The sequence below is a fragment of the Diaphorina citri genome, unplaced genomic scaffold (genome assembly GCF_000475195.1).
Source record: "Diaphorina citri unplaced genomic scaffold, Diaci psyllid genome assembly version 1.1 scaffold547, whole genome shotgun sequence".
Taxonomy (NCBI): domain Eukaryota; kingdom Metazoa; phylum Arthropoda; class Insecta; order Hemiptera; family Psyllidae; genus Diaphorina; species Diaphorina citri.
In genome coordinates this window covers 42,829-55,373 of record NW_007377981.1, presented here as the reverse complement: position 1 = coordinate 55,373, position 12,545 = coordinate 42,829, and the positions used below count along the sequence as shown (strand labels likewise).

Genomic DNA, 12,545 nt, shown 5'->3' with positions numbered 1-12,545 from the left:
GAGAGAGAGAGAGAGAGAGAGAGAGAGAGAAAGAAAGAAATAAAAAAGACAAAGAGAGAAGAAATAGAGAAAAAGAGGTTGAAAGTTCTTGAATGTTCTCTTTCTCTCTTTTACTCTAAAAGAAAACATGGGAGAGAGAGAAAGAGAAAACGTAGAAAGAGAACTTTTCTTTCTTTCTCTATCTTTTTCGTCTCTCTCTCTCTTTCTTTCCCCCCTATTTTCTCTTTCTCTCTCAACTGTACCCTGAAATTCCTATCATACAAGTCTCCCCAAAGGGATTAATAGTTCCATACAACGGGCTCTATTTATTTAAGATAAAAAATAATATAATATGTACCTATCTCTCTTCGTCCTGCTTGCTATAAGAGTTCGGATTTATATTGACCGAGTGAACTGAAAGTCCGGTATTGAAATATTTCTACCACGTGCAGAGGATTTTGTTCTTACCGATACCGGCAATACCTATTATAGGTATCTGTCTGTAACTTTTTTTTCCTTTTACGTCAGTTTTACCTTGTCCCACTTTTATTTATTACCCTCACCCAGTCCGAGAGAGCCCGGAATAAGTAGCACGCGATTGTCCAGAGTCCAAATGGTCACCCATCCAGATACCAATTACAGGCAACGTTGCTTAACTTACTCTATCTGGCATCTCATATCCTCTGGTCTATTGTGTTTCAGGTACTCCATTCTGGTGTCTCCTGGACATTGTACCTATCAAGAATGAGAAGAGAGAAGTGGTACTCTATCTGGCATCTCATAAAGATGTCACCAACACCAAGATGGCGCAGATGGCTGACAACGGAGAGGGTGACTACGAGGATATGCAAGAACTGGGTGAGTGTCAGTTTCAGGTACTCCATTCTGGTGTCTCCTGGACATTGTACCTATCAAGAATGAGAAGAGAGAAGTGGTACTCTATCTGGCATCTCATAAAGATGTCACCAACACCAAGATGGCGCAGATGGCTGACAACGGAGAGGGTGACTACGAGGATATGCAAGAACTGGGTGAGTGTCTAAATGTTATAGCCGTGGGTGACTCTGGGTTTACTAAATCACAATGTCAATAGTAATAATATTAATACGAAGATTAGGTATTAGGTTGTAGAATAATTCCAGTGTTTGATTTGTATGAACGCCGTAAGATTGTAAAACTATGCAATGTGCAACGGAAAATATATTAATACGAAGATTAGGTATTAGGTTGTAGAATAATTCCAGTGTTTGATTTGTATGAACGCCGTAAGATTGTAAAACTATGCAATGTGCAACGGAAAATCATTGGTGGATGTGTCTGTAACTCTGTAGCATCAGTTTCCGTGTTTTTAGTCCGTCCTTCCTTTATTATTACAATAGTAATAAAAAAGGGTACGGTGGACGGGCTATTGTATTCGCTTCGGTGTCGTCTGTCTGTCAGTCTGTCTGCCTCCATAGAAGGATTTATACAAACCTGGTGACCTATAGGTATATCAAATTAAAGGTCTTTTTACCAGGAACAAAAAAGTGGTGGTGCAAATTTTGTCCAGAGAACTAAAAAGCCAAAAAAAATGTTTTTTTTTTTTTTTTCACTGATCTTAAAATTTGTCGCGACGACCTATGAACTCAAAGCGAGAAAGTTTTAGATAACACTTCAGTCGTTAATTTGAGACCGGTTTTAGCGTCATCCATGTTAAGCTACGCCGAGCAAGGCCAATAAATGGATGGGTGACTTAAAAATCATATTGGTAGTTATTAGGAAACATTAAAAGGAATAAAGGAAGAACGGGCTCTACTCTTGATTTTAAATCATTACATAAAAGATGAAAGTCTGTAAGGAACATACATTATGTAGTAATAGGGAGCGCGCAGCACGACCGCATGCACAACCGCAAAGCCCCGGGAGCGCGCAGGGCGACCGCATACACAACCGTGCGAAGCCCCAGGAGCGCGCAGCGCAACCTCAAACGAGGGAGCGCGAAGCGCGTCCATAAGTACCCCGCGAAGCCCCGGGAGCGCGCAGCGCGACCGTATACGCAACCTCCCGAGCACGCAGTGCGAGTAATAGGTAATAGTACATAGGTACTAATTTTCTTTAACCATGATCGAGTAAACTACGGGCTAAAAAATTCCCGGAGGGGCGGGCTCAGCTTGTTTATTACGGTATTAGGTATTATTTATTTATTTATTCTACCTAGATTCATTTCTAGGTATTTTCTACTTGATATATTGAGGGATGTTGTCAACCCAATTAGAGCAGAAAAAGCAAATAGTGAAATTTTAATACTGTTTTAGAATATTTTCATAACGTTTTCAGAGAAAATTAGGTACTCTACTACTTTCCATACTTTGTGTAAAGTTACAAGAAGCTAAAGTATTCTCCACTTGTAGCTCTCAAAGTCACAAACTCGTACAATATTCTACGTTCTGTTCCAGTTTTTATTGTTGTTTCTCCTTCGCTTTTTGCTCCGCTGTAATAATAAAAGCGAAACAATGCAAAAGAAGGAAGAAACACAATGACAAAACAAACAACGAGGACAAAAAACAAGTTGGTGCTCAAATTCCAACAACAAATACTACAACGAAATTAGAATTTTCCATTCATTGAGATGAGAAGTCAACTTTACAACGAACTGACGAACACTGGACCTATGAAAAAGCCCACTGCCCACTCTGAGGGTTGGCGAAACTAACCCTAAAAGTCGGGCTAAGTCTATAAGAATGTACGATGGCAATGGAAAATAACGTAGAGTGGTTGAAATAGGTTGACTAATAAGGAGAAGTGTGCGGGTTCAATCCCAGCCTTCATGGTAAAATTGAGGTCCAAATTTTTCCTATTTTGTTCCAAAAATTTTAAGTCATACAAGATCATTATCGGATTACGAAGTATGAACTACATATTTTGAAAATTAAATAACTTCTTAACGAAAGCTGAGAGATTAATTCTGTTTTGATAAGAAAAAGAGGGGGAGTTTTAGTCTGGTACTCACAGCTCAGGTTTGGAATATTTATATCTCGGAGATGGCGGCCTTCTTGCAAGAGACAAGAATGCAGACGTTCTCTGGAGTTGTGCATCGCGTTTATAAGCATATCTTCGGGTATACCGTTCGTTTCTCGTCGAATGGCATCTTTCAGTTCTTCCTCAAATCCGATTAACACCAACAAGTTCCACAGCATCCAATACACCAGGACGACACCCCAGTGTGCAGATCTCCGGGGAAAGTTTATTTTCACGTCGAAGCAAAATGTCGCAATGTGCTCAAGTGTCAATATTTGACGTCACTATATCATGTTTGTTTTCAAACTGTTAAACAGTAACAGGAGACAAGAGGAGAGAATAGGCAAGGATAAGAGGAAGAGGAAACTGGAGAAAAGAAGGGGGAAGAGGAAGAAGGACAAGAAATAGGAGGGGGTGAGATGAGAAGGAAGAATAACAAAAAAACTGGTGTGAACATCACACGACTTTCCTTATCCTATTGAATGATGCTTATTTGGGTGTTCATCTATTGTAACTTTTACAATATCTCTCATCGTTTAGTCAGTATAGCTGAAAACCCCCAAAAAGCGGTCGAAAGCCACCAAAAAGCGGTCAAAATACCGCCAACCGCAGCACATATCTTAACCAAAAGTTTCGTGTTGCATCCTTGTCACATTGGACTACATACCAAATTTCAAGTCTCTAGCTCACACTGTTTCCGAGATATTATTGAATTACACCGAAAACCGCCAAAAAGCGGCCGAAATGCCGCCAAGCGTTGCACCGATCTTAACCAAAAATTTCGTGTCGTATCCTTGTCACATTTGACAGCTGTATGCTAAATTTCAAGTCTCTAGCTCTTACTTACCGTTCTCGAGATATTTTGTTTACAGGCAGAAGGACAGACACACGGATCAATGGCTGAAACTTTGTATTTAGGCTCTAGGGACCTCAAAACGTGTTTTGGCACAAAAAACTGACCATCAAAAATTTGACCCGATTACATTACTTTCCTTCCTATAGGATAAGGAAAGTAAAAAGAGAAGGAGAGACAAAAATATAAAGGGAGTATTCCAAGTATTTATGTTAAAGACAGAAATAGGGAAGCAAAATGTCGCAATGTGCTCAAGTGTCAATATTTGACGTCACTATATCATGTTTGTTTTCAAACTGTTAAACAGTAACAGGAGAACAGGAGACAAGAGGAGAGAATAGGCAAGGATAAGAGGAAGAGGAAACTGGAGAAAAGAAGGGGGAAGAGGAAAAAGGACAAGAAATAGGAGAGGGTGAGATGAGAAGGAAGAATAACAAAAAATATGGTGTGAACATCACACGACTTTCCTTATCCTATTGAATAATGCTTATTTGGTGTTCATCTATTGTAACTTTTACAATATCTCTCCTCGTTTAGTCAGTATAGCTGAAAACCACCAAAAAGCGGTCAAAATACCGCCAACCGCACCACCTATCTTAACCAAAAATTTCGTGTTTCGTGTTGCATCCTTGTCACATTTGTGGACTACATACTAAATTTCAAGTCTCTAGCTCAATGCCGCCAAGCGTTGCACCGATCTTAACCAAAAATTTCGTGGTGTATCCTAGCCACATTTGACTGCTGCATGCTAAATTTCAAGTCTCTAGCTCTTACCATTCTCGAGATATTTTGTTTACAGACAGACAGAAGGACAGACACACGAACTTTGTATTGACAGACACACGACAATGGCTGAAACTTTGTATTTAGGCTCTTCGGACTAAAAACTGACCATCATAAATTTGACCCGATTACATTACTTTCCTTCCTATAGGATAAGGAAAGTAAAAAGAATAAGGAGAGACAAAAATATAAAGGGAGTATTCTAAGTATTTATGTTAAAGACAGAAATAGATTTGATCGCTTTTTGTCCTCTTACATCAGAAAGTTTCATTGTTCTTGTTCACAATTTCATTATTGCTTCGAAATGTTCATCGAACTTTTTAAAAAACTCTTTTGTTCCCTTCGAATTATTATGAAATGATGAACTAATTGTTCCAGCAAAAGTTACAACTTACAAGTTAAAAGTCTTCAAAATTCACATAGGGACCTACTTGATTTCTCCTCTCTCTCTCTCTCTCTCTCTCTGTTTTGTCACATGTTGCAAACCGAACGCTCTTACAACTTATAGCATACGTATTTATCTGGATCGCATGTTGCGAACCAAAAGTTCTTACAACATGTAGCATATTTATCTGGGTCACATATTGCAAACCAAAAGCTCTTACAACATATTGCATATTTATATTATTTATCTGGATCACATGTTGCAAACCAAAAGTTCTTACAACATATTGTGTATTTATCTGGATCACAATATGTTGCAAACCAAACGCCCTTTACAACATATTACCTATCTGGGTCACAGAATCCTCGTTTGGAAAGCTAAGTCCTAATCTGGTCCTGCTAATCCTATATGCAACATATCCCTGTACAATATAGGTATCTTATCCCTAATAGATTTCTGGTACTCAATGACTTATCCTCTACATTAGACATTAGATACCCTAACTATATCCTATATACGTACTATAGATACATACAGGGTGTCCACAAATTAACGTTGTAAACTTTTAAAGGTTTGATTTTTTGGTCGAACTATGAACCATCCCTCTGACAGCCTATATAATAAGCTTGGAGGGTAGCGCGTCTGCCTTGTAGGCGCTAGGTCGTGGGTTCGATGTTTATCCTAAACAGATAAGGTTCGTTCCCGGAACGGCTGGCTTTCTCCTATTCCTTCTCTCTTCAATTTCGGGACGATAATAGCTCCGTTGTTAGAGTTCCTTAAACCAAACTTTCATTTGGGTATGAAGTTAATATTTGTTCACCCTTTAACAGCATTAGAGTACATAATACATACGTATTACGTACCTACGTATTCTGAGTAAAATTATGTACTTGGTGCATGCAATTCCGACGGTTCTCTGGCTATATAATAAATTATTTAATATGTTTAGAAAATATCGGGATTAGTATTTGGGATATCGGATACAGAGTTATGCTATGATATGGTACAATATACGTTAAGACAATAATCTCTCCATCCCTTCTCGCACCCTCTCTCTCTCTCTCTCTCTCTCTCTCTCTCCTAGTACAGATGAGCTTTATGTATCTATTTACCTATTTATTATTCATATATACTTACGAGCATACATAGGTACAAGAACAATAACAACATAATTTTATTATGACATAAAGTAGGTAGCTATATATAATACCTATACATGTACCCTATGTACTTACCACCCTACCAGGCATTAACAATTTATTTATACCATAGCGGCTGTCACAGTACCTACTACCCCCTACCTATAACGTTATGTGAACATTGGTTTATTACTAAAAGAATAGAAGATTTATACATATTTTACCTTTTTCCCTAGGAAGAGGAATGAATAGGAAAGCGTTAAGACTTGTATACTATGTATCTCCGGGTGACTTACAGTAGTCCTTTATGTATACGTCAGGGCAGTATCCAGGTTTTTGTCAGGGAGGGAGGTATTCAAACACTAATGGACGGCGAGGGGGGGCTGGATGCTCCAAATTTTCGGAGTCTGGCCTCTGATAAAGCAAAACCAGTTTTTTTTTTTTTTTTGCTTTATGGTTCTGCTGGATAAATTTGCACCACCATTTTCGTGTTCCTGGTAAAAAGACCTTTAATTTGATATATAGGTCGACCAGGTTTGGATAAGTCTTTCTATGGGAACAGACAGACAGACAGACAGACTGACAGAGTGACAGACAGACGACACCGAAGCGAATACAATAGCCCGTCCACTATACCTTTCTTTATTACTATCGTAATAATAAAGGAAGGACGGGCCAAAAATGAATCTCGAGGGGGTGAGGGGCCCGGGCCCCTAAATACAGCCCTGGTATATGTAGAGCTTACATTGTATGATAGCCATGGCTTCCTCATGGTGACGCAAATCATAGAAAAAAAAGTAAAAAAAACGTTAATCCTCTTTGTTCATACTAGACAGCTTTGCTTCTGTCACAACCTTTACAATTTTTTACAACAAATGCCGCGCGCTTTTTATTTGCACATGTTGATGTCCTTGTCATGCATAAAGTTAACATGACCGCTTTGCTTCTGTCACAACCTTTACAATTTTTTACAACAAATGCCGCGCGCTTTTTATTTGCACATGTTGATGTCCTTGTCATGCATAGAGCTAACATGACAAGTTGACTCCTAGGAAGAAGAATAAGATTTCTATCTGAGCTGTCACAATAAATCAAAACCCAGTGGACATACAAAGCGTTGTATTGTTAAACGTTTAGATTAAAACAGCAGTGAACGCGTTGTTGACTTAAGGAGGGAGAGAGAGAGAACTACAAAGGCCTTATCATTCCGAAATAGAAGGGAGAAAGAAGAAGACATGATTGAGTAGATATAGAGGAAGTCAGCCGTTCCGAGATTGAACCTTAACCGTTAAGGACAACGTTAGCCCCGGCGGGAATCGAACCCTCAACCCCTACCCTTTTGAATAAAATACTACGTACAAAAAGAACTAATGAAGTGATGAATAAAACACTAGGTGAATGTATTTTAACATTGAATGTCTAGGTATACATAGGTACGTATAAGTATAAAGTAACCCTTTAACAAATTGGACAACGTCCATAGAAGAGAATTATTTGTATTCCGGGTCAAGGGATGTGGTGCCGAATGGAATTTATTTTCGACAAAATAACATGCTATGACATGACAAGTTGACTCCTAGGAAGAAGAATAAGATTTCTATCTGAGCTGTCACAATAAATCAAAACCCAGTGGACATACAAAGCGTTGGTATTGTTAAACGTTTAGACTAAAACAGCAGTGAACGCGTTGTTGACTTAAGGAGGGAGAGAGAGAGGGAGAGAGAGAACTACAAAAACGCGGAGGCCTTATCATTCCGAAATAGAAGGGAGAAAGAAGAAGACATGATTGAGTAGATATAGAGGAAGTCAGCCGTTCCGAGATTGAACCTTAACCGTTTAGGACAACGTTAGCCCCGGCGGGAATCGAACCCTCAACCCCTACCCTTTTGAATAAAATACTACGTAAATAAAACGACATTTTTTTAATGGTTTTATGTCGGGATCTAGAAAAAATAAAAAAATGATTTGACCCTTTTAAGGTAGTAGGTACTTACGTTATTCAGTTTAAGCTTGGACTTGATCTTAATCTTATCCTGTTTATAATGTCCTGACAGTTGATAGAGTACTGCCCTACTCCTGCGCCTCTCATAAGTTAGTGGAGGTGCCTCCGGGTCTATGTTACCATTCGCGTCTGAAACAAAACAGATATTAATTATTTACCAATTAGCCTTCTGTCTATGTGTAATGGCCTCTTCATTACTCCATTAGTAGAAACGACACCGGCGCTGCCAAAACATGAAGTGATGAATAAAACACTAGGTGAATGTATTTTAACATTGAATGTCTAGGTATACATAGGTACGTATAAGTATAAAGTAACCCTCTGTAACAAATTGGACAAAGTCAATAGAAGAGAATTATTTGTATTCCGGGTCAAGGGATGTGGTGCCGAATGGAATTTATTTTCGACAAAATAACATGCTATGAAATAATAGTAATGGATGCGTTTGCAATATTTGTAATAGATGATTGTGGTTTGTCGGTCATTTGTTTTAGTCGAAAGTTTGGATTGAAGCCCGAACCACAGGACAGTGGCGATTCAACGTGCTGATGATATCTATCGTATGAGTAATCGTCATGCTAGGATATGAACATGGGATGCTATTTTCATTTTTATTATTTTATTTAGGTATCGGTATCAGTTTAATTGGATTATCATGAACTTTATATTGAAAAAGTTTGACAAAATAAATTTATTATCGTCTCACGGATTTCTCCTAGAAGTTTGTTCATTTCGTTTTCCACTACCTCAGACTTGCTGGTTCAAATTCCGGACTTTTCTATTTGGTATGTGTATGTAGGTCTCTCTCTCTCTCTCTCTCTCTCTCTCTCTCTCTCTCTCTCTCTCTCTCTCTCTCTGTCTGTCTTCCTCTTCTTCTCTCTCGTTCTATTTATCTAATTTTCACTGGTTGGTGTATTTTAAATTCTAACATCGTACCTACCTATATTACTAACTTCTAACAGAGAGTTGTGTTTTACTACCACGGTTTGCATTGCCTGGTGCTTTGTTTTCGTCTTCCTCTTCATTTTTACTCTATTTTTCTTCTAGTTTTCTCTTTTTTCTTCTCGTTCTCTCTCTCCTTCCTCTTCTACTTCTTCCTATGTTTACTGAATTCTTTCCCTTCTGTAAGATAAGGTACCAGGCCTATCTCACGGACATGGAAATTTTAAAGTAGTACCTACCTACCTATGTGATTACTATACATTCGTACACTGTCCTAATTAAAAATAAGTATAAGTGAGTAGGGGTACTACTAATACCTATGTATGAACAAATTATAGTAATATTAATATTATGTGATAAGGTGTATCCAGCGATTTCCAGCTAACAGCCCGCGGGCCTATTTTTGTGGCCCGTGAAGCTTTTATTGATTTGTATTTGTATCCATGTCTAGGCAATGTTAATATAGTTATCCTTTAGAGCCTGAGTGAGTCCCTTAAACAAAAAGTCATAAAAGTTTGCATTCGAAAAATGTCTTACTCTGCCGGGAATGGAGTGTAGTTACCATTGAGCCATGGGACAATGCTCCCCTGTGTATGTGGCCCGTGAAGTACCTGCCAATGTAGCATGTGGTGATGTGGCCCGCATACACATGGAAGTTGGAAATCCCTGATCTAAGTAAAACAAACTCCCATAATTATGAAACAACAGGACAGTGGCGATTCAACGTGCTGATGATATCTATCGTATGAGTAATCGTCATGCTAGGATATGAACATGGGATGCTATTTTCATTATTATTATTTTAGTTATCGATATTAGTTCAATTGGATTATCATGAATTTTATGTTGAAAAAGTTCGACAAAATGAATTATTATTATCGTCTCACGGATTTCTCCTAGAAGTTTGTTCATTTCGTTTTCCACTATCTCAGACTTGCTGGTTCAAATTCCGGACTTTTCTCTTTGGTATGTAGGTTAGCTACATTCGTACATGGCTTTGTTGCAAGTGTTGAAAGTGTCAAACATTGTCCGAATCAGGCCAAGCACAAGTTTCCAAATAAACTGCACAACATTCTCCAGTCAGTCTTCATTGTAAGTTTTTCCACATCACCATGGCGTATAAAATCGGGATCAACGGGTTTGGCCGTATCGGTCGTTTAGTATTGCGAGAAGCTCTACATCGCAACACCCCCGTGGTTGGTATTAATGATCCTCATCTGAGTGTGGATTATCTCGCCTACATGCTCAAATATGATTCTACGCATGGTCGGTTCAAAGGAGACGTCAAGACAGAAGGCAACAACATTGTGGTGAATGGGAAGAAGATAGCTGTGTTCCAGAAGATGAAGCCTGAGGAGATCCCCTGGTCCCAGACTGGCGCTGAATATATTGTAGAGTCTACAGGCGTGTTTAAAACCAAAGACACGGCGTCTGCCCATCTGAAAGGCGGTGCTAAGAAAGTAATAATCACAGCGCCTAGCAAGGACGCACCTATGTTCGTGTGTGGGGTGAACTTGGACAAATATGATCCCTCTCACAGCGTGGTGTCCAATGCATCTTGCACAACCAACTGTCTTGCGCCTCTAGCCAAGGTGATTCATGATAACTTTGAGATACTAGAAGGCCTCATGACCACTGTGCATGCGGTGACCGCCACGCAGAAAACTGTGGACGCGCCTTCCAAGAAGATGTGGCGGGATGGACGAGGCGCTAATCAAAATATTATTCCAGCAAGTACAGGAGCTGCTAAGGCTGTAGCCAAGGTGATTCCAGACTTGGAGGGGAAGCTGACAGGGATGGCGTTCCGTGTGCCAGTACCCAATGTCTCTGTTGTGGACCTGACTGTGCGGTTATGTTGTGACGTCACATATGATGAGATCAAGGCCAAGGTGAAAGCTGCATCTCAAGGTCCTATGAAGGGTATCCTAGGATATACAGAGGATGAAGTAGTTTCTTCTGATTTTAATGGAGAGGTATGCTCCTCTGTGTTTGATGCTAAGGCGGGGATTGCTCTGAATAAGAACTTTGTGAAGTTAGTGACGTGGTATGATAATGAATATGGATACTCGTGTAGAGTGCTGGATCTTATTCAATACATGAAGTCTAAAGACACTGGCAGCAAGCCCAAAGACACTGGCAGCAAGCCCAAAGACACTGGCAGCAAGCCCAAGGATACCAAGGGGACACCTCAAGACGCATGTGGATAGTGTGGATTTTAAACTATTGACCTTCAGGAGATATTCACGGCACTGATGTTGTTTTATTAAAACTTTTGTTTTCAAATAAAACACTACTTGTGTAGTTTTATATTCAAAAGAACCGCACACATCAAAATATTCTATTATTGCCTGATAGTTTTGTCAACAAATTATTTAGGTTTCCAATTTTGTCCTTTGGGATATCCCTGCTACAAATGTGATGTGTACATCTACCGTACCAACACGTAAACTCAATGAAACCCTCACAATTTGGAACAGTCATACACTCAGCTATAGCATATAATAGTATAGCACATCAATGGTCAAAATGTTGTTACACTGTTGAACTTATATTGGGAACAGTTCCATGAAAGGAACTGAACGGTTGGAACTTATTCCCTAAAGTGAACCGATCTTTGCCACCTCTACATCATTTAGACATGAACACAGAGGTTCAATATGTTTTATGTAGAGAGGGTCGGATCTGTTCTCAAGATAACAAAAAGCCCCATTTCACATTTTGCACATTGTAACCCCATTCCCATATCCCATTGCAAATCAATAGGGTAACTATACGAGTAACTAGGTATCGGCGCTGCAGAAACAAAATAGCCTATCAACCATTTTCATATTATTCTAAATTATACAGGGGGCTGAAGAATACAGAAACAGAACTGTTTTAAACTCGTGACTTTACCCCCCCTGATCTCTTTTCACGAAACTTCCAGAAAATCATTTGTACATGGACTGATTTTAATTATAGAAAAATCGACCATTGCAAATCAATAGGGTAACTATACGAGTAACTAGGTATCGGCGCTGCAGAAACAAAATAGCCTATCAACCATTTTCATATTATTCCAAATTATACAGGGGGCTGGAGAATACAGAAACAGAACTGTTTTAAACTCGTGACTTTTTTCCCCCCTGATCTCTTTTCACAAAACTTCCAGAAAATCATTTGTACATGGACTGATTTTAATTATAGAAAAATCGACTGGACAACTTGGTTTAGCCTGAAGGTAGCTTGTCTAAAGTTGTCTACCTTGTAAACACTACGTCATGGGTTCTATTCCCGTCGGGGGCGAACTTTTTATCACAGATAAGGTTCGTTCTCGAAACAGCTGGCTTTCTCCTATCCTGCTCTCCCTTGTTCTTCAATTTCGGGACGATAAGACCTCCGTTGTTACAGTTCCTTCCACAGCAAACCTTTTTCTTCTTCTTCTTCTTCTTCTTCTTCTTCTTCATCTTTCCCGTTTATAGGGGA

The 12,545-nt window shown here is 39.2% G+C and overlaps 2 protein-coding genes across 2 annotated transcripts in view; both read left to right on the top strand.

The window, feature by feature from the left end:
• The window catches only part of LOC103509972, a gene marked incomplete at its 3' end in the record, with an annotated part of 117,946 nt that overhangs the window by 66,998 nt on the left and 38,403 nt on the right, over positions 1–12,545 (top strand). Inside the window, exons 3-4 of the mRNA XM_026824153.1 lie at positions 682–810; positions 855–1,010. Of these exons, the coding sequence (XP_026679954.1) occupies positions 682–810; positions 855–1,010 (285 nt within the window). The remainder of the gene's footprint in view (positions 1–681; positions 811–854; positions 1,011–12,545) is intronic.
• Positions 10,098–11,404, top strand: LOC103509971 (glyceraldehyde-3-phosphate dehydrogenase-like). Its single transcript, XM_008474604.3, has one exon. It carries the CDS (start codon positions 10,193–10,195, stop codon positions 11,285–11,287), a length of 1,095 nt encoding a protein of 364 aa, XP_008472826.1. The 5' UTR covers positions 10,098–10,192; the 3' UTR covers positions 11,288–11,404.